The sequence below is a fragment of the Rhincodon typus genome, chromosome 24 (assembly GCF_021869965.1).
Source record: "Rhincodon typus isolate 14 chromosome 24, sRhiTyp1.1, whole genome shotgun sequence".
NCBI classification, from domain to species: domain Eukaryota; kingdom Metazoa; phylum Chordata; class Chondrichthyes; order Orectolobiformes; family Rhincodontidae; genus Rhincodon; species Rhincodon typus.
Window position 1 is genome coordinate 3724972 of NC_063355.1, and position 11892 is coordinate 3736863.

At 42.2% G+C, this 11892-nt stretch overlaps 1 protein-coding gene across 3 annotated transcripts in view; it reads right to left on the minus strand.

Annotated features, from left to right (window-relative positions):
• Nucleotides 1–9573, minus strand: part of cabin1 (calcineurin binding protein 1) — a 404357-nt gene extending 394784 nt beyond the window's left edge. For all 3 annotated transcript variants that reach the window (XM_048611391.1, XM_048611392.1, XM_048611390.1), the window contains exons 1-5: nucleotides 9168–9573; nucleotides 5010–5099; nucleotides 4660–4773; nucleotides 884–1018; nucleotides 99–279 (exon numbers count right to left, since the gene is read on the minus strand). In XM_048611391.1, the coding sequence (XP_048467348.1) occupies nucleotides 99–279; nucleotides 884–1018; nucleotides 4660–4773; nucleotides 5010–5099; nucleotides 9168–9170 (523 nt within the window). In that variant the 5' untranslated portion in view covers nucleotides 9171–9573. The remainder of the gene's footprint in view (nucleotides 1–98; nucleotides 280–883; nucleotides 1019–4659; nucleotides 4774–5009; nucleotides 5100–9167) is intronic.
• Nucleotides 9574–11892: the final 2319 nt, after the last annotated feature.

The following is an 11892-nucleotide window of genomic DNA, read 5'->3' on the forward strand; positions in this document are numbered from 1 at the left end:
TCTAATCAGCAGCATCAAATCTTGATTCAATTGCACAGGGTGCAGCTGGTAATCCCATACAAAACTACTTTCTATGAATTGAGGACATTTCAACTTACTGGTGTAATCACTAAGTGTGTACAACACAGTGATAAGATTATCCAGACATGGCCAGTGATCTGCATTGCACTTGAGTCCTTCTTCAAAAGCATGGCGGGCTAGTGGAACTCGAATTAGCCTCAGGGCTACTCTTCCTATTTTATACCAGAGGTTTACATCTGTAGAATCCAACATTACAGCCTGTGAAAGAGAATCGTTACAAATAAAGAGTTGGATTGACGAGTGTATGAATGGGGACTAAGTGAATTTAGCTCCAGGGAACTAAAGATATGGTGCATGGTTCAATAGGTGGCATTTTGCTTCATGTAATCACTGTTCCTCAAACTGTTACGAATGTCACTACGTTGGGACAAATTGCCTGACCAAGTGCAATGCATGGAAAGGCTGATCTGCTCCAGCCTCCACGCCACGCCTACAAAGCGGAGCAAACAATATAGAAAGTGATATGTAGAAAAGTACTGCACAAGCAGGAGAATGAACAGTAAGGGGGAATGAGCCAAAAGCGTATGAAACCAGCAGGAGAACAGTGGAACATCTGAGGAACCAGGGAAAACAAGGTCAAAAAGGAAATGCCAACCTTATCGGCTTCTTTTAATTTAAACACCAACAATCATAATTAGACCACTTAAAAAACCCCTGAGCTGGTTGCCAAAACAAATTCAAACTATTACCATTCAACAGTTTCAAATCTGGTAAAGTCTTAAACCTTTTCAAAATGATTCTCACATCAACTGTTGAGTCCCTGCACAAGATCTTTTTTAAATTGATATATTTTGTTTCTTACCTCCAGGTAAAATTCCATTGCTGTACTTGGGTCATCTTTCTGGGATGCTAAACTGGCCAGGTTTTTATACGTGGAATACTTCAGCATCAATCCAGGGTGCTTTAAACCTTCATTCTCATCACCCGATAGAACAGCCTGCAAGTTAACACAGCATTACAACATGCAGATTGCAATGAGAGAATAGATGGCTGCCAGTAAGCAGACGAAAACCATTCCAAAGCTTAACACTTGTGAAGAATCATGGAATAGGATCATAGAATCTCGACAGTGCAGAAAGAGGCCATTCAGCATGTAAAATCCCACCGAAGTGAAGTGATTCGTGTTTGTTATGTTAGCGACTACCAATTCCAAACAAAAGGCAGATCCTATGAAATGCCTTGAATGATAAACCACAAAGATCAAAACATGAGAAATATCAAAAGTAGTATTTACACATCTGCTCAAATATAAAAATGGATTAAAAAACAACAGTGAGACAGGATATTAGGAGGGTGACTCAAGCTTAGTTAAAAGATGAGACTTAAGAAAGGGGAAGGAGTTTAAGAAAGGTTTAAGAGAAGAAACTTCAGATTGTAAAGCTTAATCAGCCAAACACATGGTCACCAATGTTAGGGCAAAGAAAGAGACTGCACAACAGGCTAGAGGAAAGAGGAAGAATTCTAAGATCAGAGAAAGATAACTTTAAATCTGAGATGTTGGGGGACCAAGAACCAATATAGGAACATGAGCACAGAGATAACAGTGAGTGCAACTTGATGCAGGATAGGATATGAACAGAGTTCTGCATGAGTTGAATTTTACAGAGAATTCAATATGTTAAGACAGGCCAAGATAACACTGCTTTTATCATAGTGAATACTGGGTGTGCCACAAGGATCGACGCTGGGTCTACTGCTTTTTGTCATTATTATAAATGATGTGGACGTGAACATAGGAGGTATGGTTAATAAGTTTGCAGATGACACTAAAATTGGAGGTGTAGTGGACAGTGAAGGTTATCTCAAAGTACAACGGGATCTTGATCATATCAGCCAATGGGCTGAGGAGTGGCAGATGGAGTTTAATTTAGATAAATTGATGTGCTGCATTTTGGAAAGGCAGATCAGGGCAGGACTTGTACACTTAATGGTAAGGTCTTGGGGAGTGTGGCTAAACAAAGAGACCTTGGAGTCCAGGTTCATAGTTCCTTGAAAGTGGAATCACAGGTAGACAGGATAGTGAAGAAAGGGTTTGTTACGCTTGCCTTTTTATTAATCAGTGCATTGAGTATAGGAGTTGGGAAGTGATGTTGTGGCTGTACAGGACATTGGTTCAGCCACTTTTGGAGTATTGCGTGCAATTCTAGTCACCCTGCTAAAGGAAGGATGTCATGAAACTTGAAATGGCTCAGAAAAGATTTAGAAGGATATTGCAAGGGTTGGAGGGTTTGAGCTATAGGGAGGCTGAATAGGCTGGGGCTATTTTCCCCGGAGCATCAGAGGCTGAGGGGTGACTGTATTGAGGGGCATGGATAGGGTAAATAGGCAAGATCTTTTTCCGGGGGGGGGGGGGGGTGCGCAAAACTAGAGGGCATAGGTTTAAGGTGAAAGAAAGAGGGGAAAGATTATAAAAGGTACCAAATGGGCAACTTTTTCACACAGAGGGTGATGCACATATGGAATGAGCTGCCAGAGGAAGTGGTGGAGGCTGATATGATTACAACATTTAAAAGGTTTCTAGATGGATATATGAATAGAAAGGGATTAGAGGGACATGGGCCAAATGCTGGCAAATGAGACTAGACTTATATAGGATATCTGGCCAGCATGGACAAGATGGACTGAAGGGTCAGTTTCCGTGCTGTATATCTCTACAATTCTATAACTCAGTAGGTCTGACAGCATCTAAGGAGAGAGGAGCATAGTTAATACTTCAAACCTAGAATGACTCTTCTCGAAGGATGTGAAACATGTTACACCATTATTTCAAAGAACAGCAGTGGTCATTATCACAGTAATGCTTGTGGGAGTTTTGTGTTTACAAATTGGCTGCTGTGCTTCCCTGTGGGGCAGCACAGTGGCTCAGTGGTTAGCACTGCTGCCTCACAGCACCAGGGACCTGAGTTCGATTCCAGCCTTGGACGACTGTCTGTGTGGAATTTGCACATTCTCCCGATATCTGCATGGGTTTCCTCCGTGTGCTCCGGTTTCCTTCCACAATCCAAAGATCTGCAGGTTAGGTGGATTGGCAGTGCTAAGTTGCCCTATAGGGGATTAGCCTTGGGAAATGCAGAGTTACAGGGGTGAGTTTGGGTGGGATGCTTTTCAGAGGGTCAGTGTGGACTCAATGGGCTGAATGGCCTGTTTCCACACTGTAGGATTCCATGATCTATGAATACAAGAGTGACTACGGTGCACAAGTATTGCAGAGATGCTTATTTTCTTAACATTCAATTGCACAACTATTGCTGGGGCCCCCAATGTGAACATTGTGTTTGGTGCTTTCATCAAAAAACACGATAAACATCATGTCTATTACAGTAGGTCAGAGGCCAGGTATTCCATAGCGAGCTGCTTACCCTTTTGGATACCGCAAAGCACTCCTGCATCAATAAAGCATAAACCAGGAGTGTGATGCAATACTTTCCAAACGTTTATATGAAGTTATTGCATTACCACTCAAGATGATCAACACTCATTCCACACAGCTTATTCCTTCACCCCATCTGGAAATAAGCTTATTGTTTCCAGATTGCAAGTGTTAATCCATTCACTTGTAAAAATGGACGCTGTGTTATTTTTAGTTAATTCATTCATTCATTAATGGAATGTGGCCATCACTGGCTTGGCTATCATTTATTGTTCTTCCAAAATGCTATTGTTGGGGGTGGGTTCCAGGATTTTGACCCAACAATGCTGAACTAAGGGTGATATATTCCCAATGCAGGATGCTGAGTGGCTTGGAATACAATTTGCAGATGGTGATGGTCTAATAAATCTGTTGCTTTTGTTTTTCTTAAACGATTGCAGTCATGGGTTTGGAAGATGCTGTCAAAGGAGCTTTGATGAATTTCTGCAGCGCATCTTGTAGATGGTACACCCTGTTGCTACTGAAAACCAGTGGTGGAGGGAGTGAATGTTTGTGGATGTGGTGCCAATGAAGCAGACTGTTTTGCCCTGGATGGGATCAACCTTAAGTGTTGCTGAAACTACACTCATCCAGGCAAGTGGGATGTATTCCATCACACTCCCGATTTATGCCTTCTAGATGGCGGACAGACTTTTGGGAGACAGGAGGTAAATTATTCACTGCAGTATTCCTACTCTCTGACATGCTTTTGTAGCCACAGTATTTATATAGTGAATCCAATTCAGTTTCTGATCAATGGTTACTCCCAGGTAATTAGGTAATTTGGTATACAATTAGGACGTAAGGAATTTTCCTGAGCAGGGTCTTAATTGTCAGCACTTGCACACATCAACTCACACCAAAGGTATGGCTACCATTGTTGCAGAACACCAAATCTTAATCTACAATGGATCATGCATTATGCCACTCAAAAGTATGAAAGTAATACTGCAAATATAGAACAAAATAGCATGCCTAGGTCCACTAAAAAGAACAGTTGCGAGGGAACATAATAAATACCCAATTTATGATTTCTTAACAAAGTTGACTGATGTGCAGCACTCAATACAGACATTTCAATTCAACTAGTCAAATATTTTATTTTAACTGCAAAGACATTATATTGAGCATAAAAAGGGATGGACCAACTAAATCTTATACATGCTCACCTCTTTCAGCAGCTGTGTATTCAAGAGTTCATGATAGGCCTTTGCAGATTCTTCATAGCGATCATGTTTTTGCAGATCTAAAGCTTTGTGGTACAAAGAAAATGCTTCGGCTTCCTACGTTGGAGAAACATGTGTTAGTTTAATTACTTCAAGTTAGAGCCTGGACAACGAGGACACGATATGATCACACCTTCAATTAAAAAATAATAACTGCTTGCGGGAGATCCCCAGGTAACTTGATATAAAAGGGTGCCAATAGCCAGGAAGATCGAGGAATTTTGTCCTCAGTTTGTGCTTAGTTGATCTCAACTGGACTGTGACAATACACAATGTCAAACAATGGTACAAACCTGAGCCTCTTTTGTTTGAGTTTTGTGGCTCTTGAAGGATTCCTCGTAGTCTTCCACTACTGTGGTGTCATTTAAAGCAGCAATACGGATCTAGTAAAACAAACATTTCTTTTTAAAAAGTGACTATCATAAAACTAAATCACCAAACTTTACAAGCTTATGAAAAACAGGTACATACTTAAGTTACTGCTCTCTACTCTTCACAAAATTGAACGCAATAACGTATCACATTGGTTTAGTGATACATTAGCCATTTCAATAACAAACAATAAAGCTCCATTTTACAAAAATCCTGCTGTAAAAAGAATAGATCTAATTGACAACACATACTGATCTTTATCCTATTCTTTTTTAGGATCAATCCATACCAGTATATTAACCCCCAAACCTTGTGCTTAATTTGGTACATTAAACTCTTATACTGGACTTTTACCAAAAGCTTTCTGAAAATCCAAATTCACCACATCTACTAGTTCTCCCTCATCTATTCTACAATGTACCCTCAAAAACATATGCCAATAGGTTTGTCAAACACAATTTCCCTTTCATTAATCCACGCTGACTTTCATAGAATCCCTACAGTGTAGAAACAGGCTCTTGGGCCCAACAAGTCCACACCAACTCTCAGAACATCCCACCCAGACCCATTCCCCCAATAACACACCTATTCTATATATCCCTGAACACTAAGGGAAATTTAGCATGGCCAATCCACCTAACCTGGATAATAGGAGGAAACCAAAGCACCTGGAGGAAACCCACGCAGACACAGGGACAATGTGCAAACTCCACACAGACAGTCACCAGAGGGTGGAATTGAACCCGGGTCCCTGGCACTGTTAGGCAGCAGTGCTAACCACTGAGCCCCCACGCCGCCATGCAATCCTGTTGGATTTTCTAAGTGTCCTGTTATCACGTCTTTTATAATAGTCTCCAGTATTTTCCCTACTGCTGATGCCACAAGGTATGGTTGAAGCAAATAGCATAAAAGCATTTAATGGGAAGCTAGATGAGCTAATGAGGGAAAACTAATGGAAGATTTTGCTAATAGAGAAAGACAACAGAATGTTCAAGTGGAGCATGAATATTGGCCAGTTTCTGTGCTGTGCATCCCAGCATATCTAATGTACAAAAGATATCATCTCTGATCTCCAACATCTCTATCTCCAAATGTTATTCAGGCAGGATCATTAGCCACAGTACAAAAGGGCTAGAGACATCTCTCTCCATTAGAGAAAGACAATAGGTTACGTAGCTTGACAGTTGAGCATGAAGCAATACAAGGAAGCAGGCCTCCATAAAACTATGACAGCCGGTACAAAACTAAACCTGAGCTGTTGGGGGTGTTATCTGCATCACACTCAAGCCAACTGAGGCTACTTTATGATCTTTCCTCCTCTGGCCTTTCCTCTCACATTGTTATTTGTCCAAAGGCTTGGAGCACTGATAACGAGTACATCATATTACAGCACATCACCCTGTTTCAGCTCTGCCCAATGCAATGAAGACAATATCCATTGTACAAATGATGAGGAAGCTATATAATAGCAAAGGTATTACCTAGGGGACAGTGACTAGAATATAGGGTTCAGCATTAAACAAGACTAGGTTGAGTTTGATGGTGATAGGGAGGCATACAATAAGAAAAGTGTGTGTCCACCACATTTTAGCAAGAAGTTTTCAAATCTTGAACAAGGGATTCACAGTATCCGATTCATGCCCAGCAAGAGCTCAACACTTTACCTCAGTTGTCTAATGATTAAAAAAAAGACACAGTCTACTTTGGGTCAGTGCAGGTGTATCAAGTTGTGAAAGCTTCAAGAGGAGAGAATTTACTGTGGTAGCTTTGAACAAAAGTATATGAGACCAGCAGAACCTGAGCAGGCCTGAGAGATGGTGGGTTGATTTGGATCATGTTTTTTGGAAGGCCCAATCCACAAAGAGATTTTCCCATTCAGCTCCCAATAACTCTAAATTCTAAAGGATATGATAACATTGGCCGAACAGGCCAAGTAGGAAAGGATGCAACCTTGGAAAGATATAGTTTTAGCTGATGTCTCCTGTATATGTGACAGGGGTGAGGGCTGGGGGAACTCTTCCCTGGCATATGACAATATCACTGTAATAATTGGTTTGCAGGCTCCTAATCAGAGTAATGGGTTGCTGCATATTTCTGGCACCTAACTAACAAAGAAACAGCAAGTACAATGTTATAATGGAGATCCAGTTCACTAGTTACATTGAAAGGAAGACATTCAAAATGTTATTTTACCAAATTCACAAAAGCAAAAATAAACACACTAATTAAACAGGGATCAGATCAGTTATAGTGGCCCAGTATGGAATGGTTAGTGTTGGAAATGAACTCAGAAAAGACGGTGACATATTAGAAATTCAAAAGACGATTGACCAGAAGGACTCCAAGACTACATTCCTGTGTATGAATCTCCAAACAGCGCAATATCAGGGAGATGGTGCACTACTGGATATGGCACTTTCTGAATTAAACATTAAAGTAAGGCCCCTTTGATTGATATAAATTAGAGATCCTTATTCCACATGCTCCAAAGTTCTAGATTGAGGTATGAACCCACTTTCTAATCAAAAAGGCAAGAGCTACCACATAAAGACTATTGGAAAAGCTATAACAACCAAATGTTGTCTAATGCAATTCTGGTGTTAAGTTCTCAATAGGAGTACTGCAGCATTCGTTACCAGGAACGGACCTTGCATTATCCCTACTTTACCAGAGCATAATACTGCTCCCACTCTCTTCAGATAAAGCATCAAGAGTTTTGCAAGTTCAGGTAGACACAGTACAAACATATCACACTCAACCCTGTTTGAATGTTTCCTTGGTGACAGCAGTAACACGGAGAGAAATCAATTCCTCCAGATGACAAGCAAAGTACACTGTCAATAACGTCAAGACCTACCAAATTTTATGAGGAACTTTTTTTAAGGTAACTCTTTTGCACTTTTCAAAGCAAAACATACCTGGTGCAACCATAAAAATCATCTTCATCTTCATTATCTCTGTTAATGCTTCAGTAAAATTATGATGAAAAAGTGAACATAATGCAGTTGCTAGGTAATTCAACAAACCTTATACACTCAAATTCCAGATAGAAGACTTTTTTGTGGTATCTTTATGGCTAGCTCAAAAACAAGTGAAACTGTGAACCATACAACAATCAGATTAACATTCCATCAGTATCAGTGTACACCAAGAAGCATGGCATAATTGCAGAAGAAAGAGAAAGACTTCTATGTCACAAGTTATTTAAATATTCAATAATTTCTTGGCACTTACAGCACAGAGGAAGGAAATCTTCCAGATATTTCACTGGCAATTACAATGTTCAGTTCATTCATAACAGATGCAGGTTTGCCTACAAAAGGACTTAAATAACATCCTCGATTGGAAATTTAGCAGATAACATTCACACAACATCAGTGCCAAATTATGGCAACCTTCACAAAGGAAAATAACCTTCTCCTGACCTTCAGCAGCACCATCAACATCTTGGACATCACCATTGAGCATAAACTCAACTGGGCCAGTTATATCAATACCATAGCTACAAAGCAGCATACTGACTCTGATCCACTAAATGACCCCTCAAAGCCTCTCCCACATCAACATGAGTTCATGAAAGAACAACAAACCCTCCGTCTGCAATGTTTACAGCGTCTCGCTCCACAGATACTGGTTCACAAGTTCCAGCATTTCCTGCTTTTATTTCTGAATCCTTACTTATTGAAATGGTGCAACAGCAGCACCACGTCACAACCCCCAAAAAAAAAGTAACACCATCCAGGACAAAACAAACCACGGGACGGTCATCTCTCGTGTTTCCACATTCATTTATCCAGCTCATTCATTCCCGGTGCTCTGACTGAAGGATGCATTCGCAAAGCTGAGAGTTTCCAGGACCGAGAGCAGTAGCTGTGTTGATGGGGACAGCACCCTGCGAGCTCTCTTGGTTTCTGTACCCTCACCAGGTCAGGGCAGCCTACCCGAGCCCTGCAGCTGCTTAGTAGGAGCAGGGCCTCCGCAAACTGCAGGCTCCCGCCTGTGTGCAGTGCACTGCAGCCCAGCCCAGCGCAGTCACCCCCACCCCCAGCATTCCTGAAGACCAGGTACAGCTCACTCACCATCGTGCTCCGCGGTCCACAGGCGGCTCCTGGCTTCACTCACTCTCAGAGAGCCGGCCGGCGGTCCAAGGGCTAAAGCCTGAGGCCAGAGGATGCCGCCAGCTCTCAACATCCAGCCCTGTCTTTCACCGTTACCATGGGACCGAGCCCACCGCACAATAAACCGGCTTCCTATTGGCTGGGAACACCACTAGGCTCTCCCAAATAGATCTCTCTCCGCTGAGCAACCAATGGCCGCAATATGACCGAATTGGCGGGATCGGGAGATCCAGTAGGCGGGATCCACGGATCCCAAGCGCGGCGTCTAGAGATCCAGTGGGGCCGGATCTGCGGATCCAGTGGGCTGTGACTGGAGCTCAAGGACGGGATCTAGGAATCCAGTTGGTGGGATCTACGGGCTTCGTCCGGAGAGCTCACGGGCGGAGTTTGGGGATCAAGTGGGCGGGGTCAGGAGGTCCATGGGGTGGGGCCATGACGCGAAGGGGGCGGTGCTTGAGGCGGGCGGCTGATCTGGAAGCCCAGGGGCGGAGCTGGAGGCTTGGGGGTGTGGCTAGACGGACTGGGGGCGCGGCTTGATTTCCGTGGGCGGGGCGGCGTGTGCACCGGTGGGGAACGGATGCGCAGGGAGCGGGGGTGTGGTGGTTGGTCGTTCGGGGCGGGGCCAGCTGCGCTGGGGGCGGGGCTGGATGTGCAGGCGGCGGGGCCAGATATGCAGAGGGCGTGGCTAGATGCGCAGGGGGTGGTGCTACTGATTGACTGTCCAGCGGGGAATCTTGTCTGGATTTTAAAGATGGCGCACAGTAGGATTGGAGGAGGTGAAGTGTAGGTCAGAGATGTTTAGGGGTCAGTGATCATTTTATCGTAATGTTTAATATATTTATGATAATGTTTATCATAACGAGTAAAAATATTTAAGCTGACTATGGACCTAGACAAAGGACAATCCAGAGTAAGAATAATTACCTGGAAGAACCCATCTTCAATTGGGTAAGAGCAAATCTGAGTTGAATAAATTGCAGTAAAATGTTGCTAGGAAAAACAAAGGTGAATAATAGGTGGCCTTCAGAGAATACATAGTTCACACACAAGTAGGTGCCTGAAAGGAAAAGGCAGGGCAAACAAATCCAACGTTCCTGTGAAATAAGACTAAGGAGATAGAAATGAAGATAAACAACATTGTGCATATGACCAAAGTCAGGTGGAAAATATAATTGAGAACCAGACTAAGAATAAATTGTTCAGAGGGGAGGTTAAAAAAAAGCAAGTGAAACAAAGAGACTGACAGCTAATATAAAGAGGTATACCAAAGCCTTCTATAGGCTTATAAATAAAGGATAATAAAAGGAATGGGCCAGTTAGGAACCAAAAAGGGGATACACACATGGAGGTAAGGGCCTAGCTATGATATTAAATAAAGACTTTGCATCGGTCTTTACCAAGGAGGAAATTGTTGCCCAGGCCATAGTGAAAGAATGGAAAATTCAGACACTAGAAAAGGTTGAACTTGATAAGAACGAAGTATTGGGTAGGCTGTCTGTACTTAAAAGTTGATAAGACACCAGGACCAGATGAGATGCATCTAAGGACACTAAGTGAGAATGGAACTTGCAGAGGCACTGGCCATAATTTTTCTGACTTCCTTTGACTCAAGGGTGGTTCCAGAGGACTGGAGAATTGCAAATTTTGCAGACTCGATCCAGAAAAAATGTAAAGATGAACCAGTAAGTGCAGGCCAGTCAGCTTTATTTCTGTGTTGGGGAATCTATCAGGAAAATCAATACAGGATAAAATAAATATTCACAGGCACAATGCAACTTAACTAGGAAATCTTAAGGTGAAAAATGTATCTTGCATAAATTTTTGAAACTTTTTGAAGAGGTACTGGTGGGAGTTGATGAGGGCAATGATGTGACATGGTGTTCATGGACTTCCAGAATACCCCACAATAGACTTTTGAGGAAAGTCTAAGCTCATGGAATAAAAAGAACAGTAGCAATGTGGATATGGAATTGTTGGATGAGACAAAACCATGAGTAGTAGTTAATGGACGTTTCTTCAGACTGCAGGAAATTTTGTCATGGAATTCCCCAAGGGTCAGTGTTGGGGCCATTGTTTTTCCTGGTACATATATATTGTAATAATCTAAACCTTAGTGTGTAGAACAAAATGTCAAAATTTGTACATGATTTCAAGCACTGTAAACTGTGAGGAGGATAGTGCAGCACTTTGACAGGTCGGACAAGTTGGCAGAGTGACAAGTGGTAGACGAATTCTACTGCAGAGAATTATAAAGTGATACATTTTGGTAGGAGGAACATGGACACAGAGAACACAACTCTAAAAAGGGGTGCAGGAGCAGAGAAACTGGATTATATGTACATAAGCCTCGACAAGTGACAGGAGAGGTTGAAAGAGCATTAATAATAAGCATACAGTATCCTGACCTTTATTATTAGAGATATCGAATACAAGAGCATGGTGGTTATATCACACTTGTATAAAACACTAGTTCAGCCTCAGCTGGAGTATTGTGAACAGTTCTGGGCACCACACTTTAGGAAAGCTTTGAAGGTATTCGAGTGAGAAGAGATTTACGTGAATAGTTGAAGGTATGAAGAATCTCAATGATTGCTTAAGATCTGGAATGCAGTGCCTGAGAATGTAGTGGAGACAGGTTCAAACTCTTTCAAATGAGAATTAAACTTATCAGAATAGGTGGAAACGT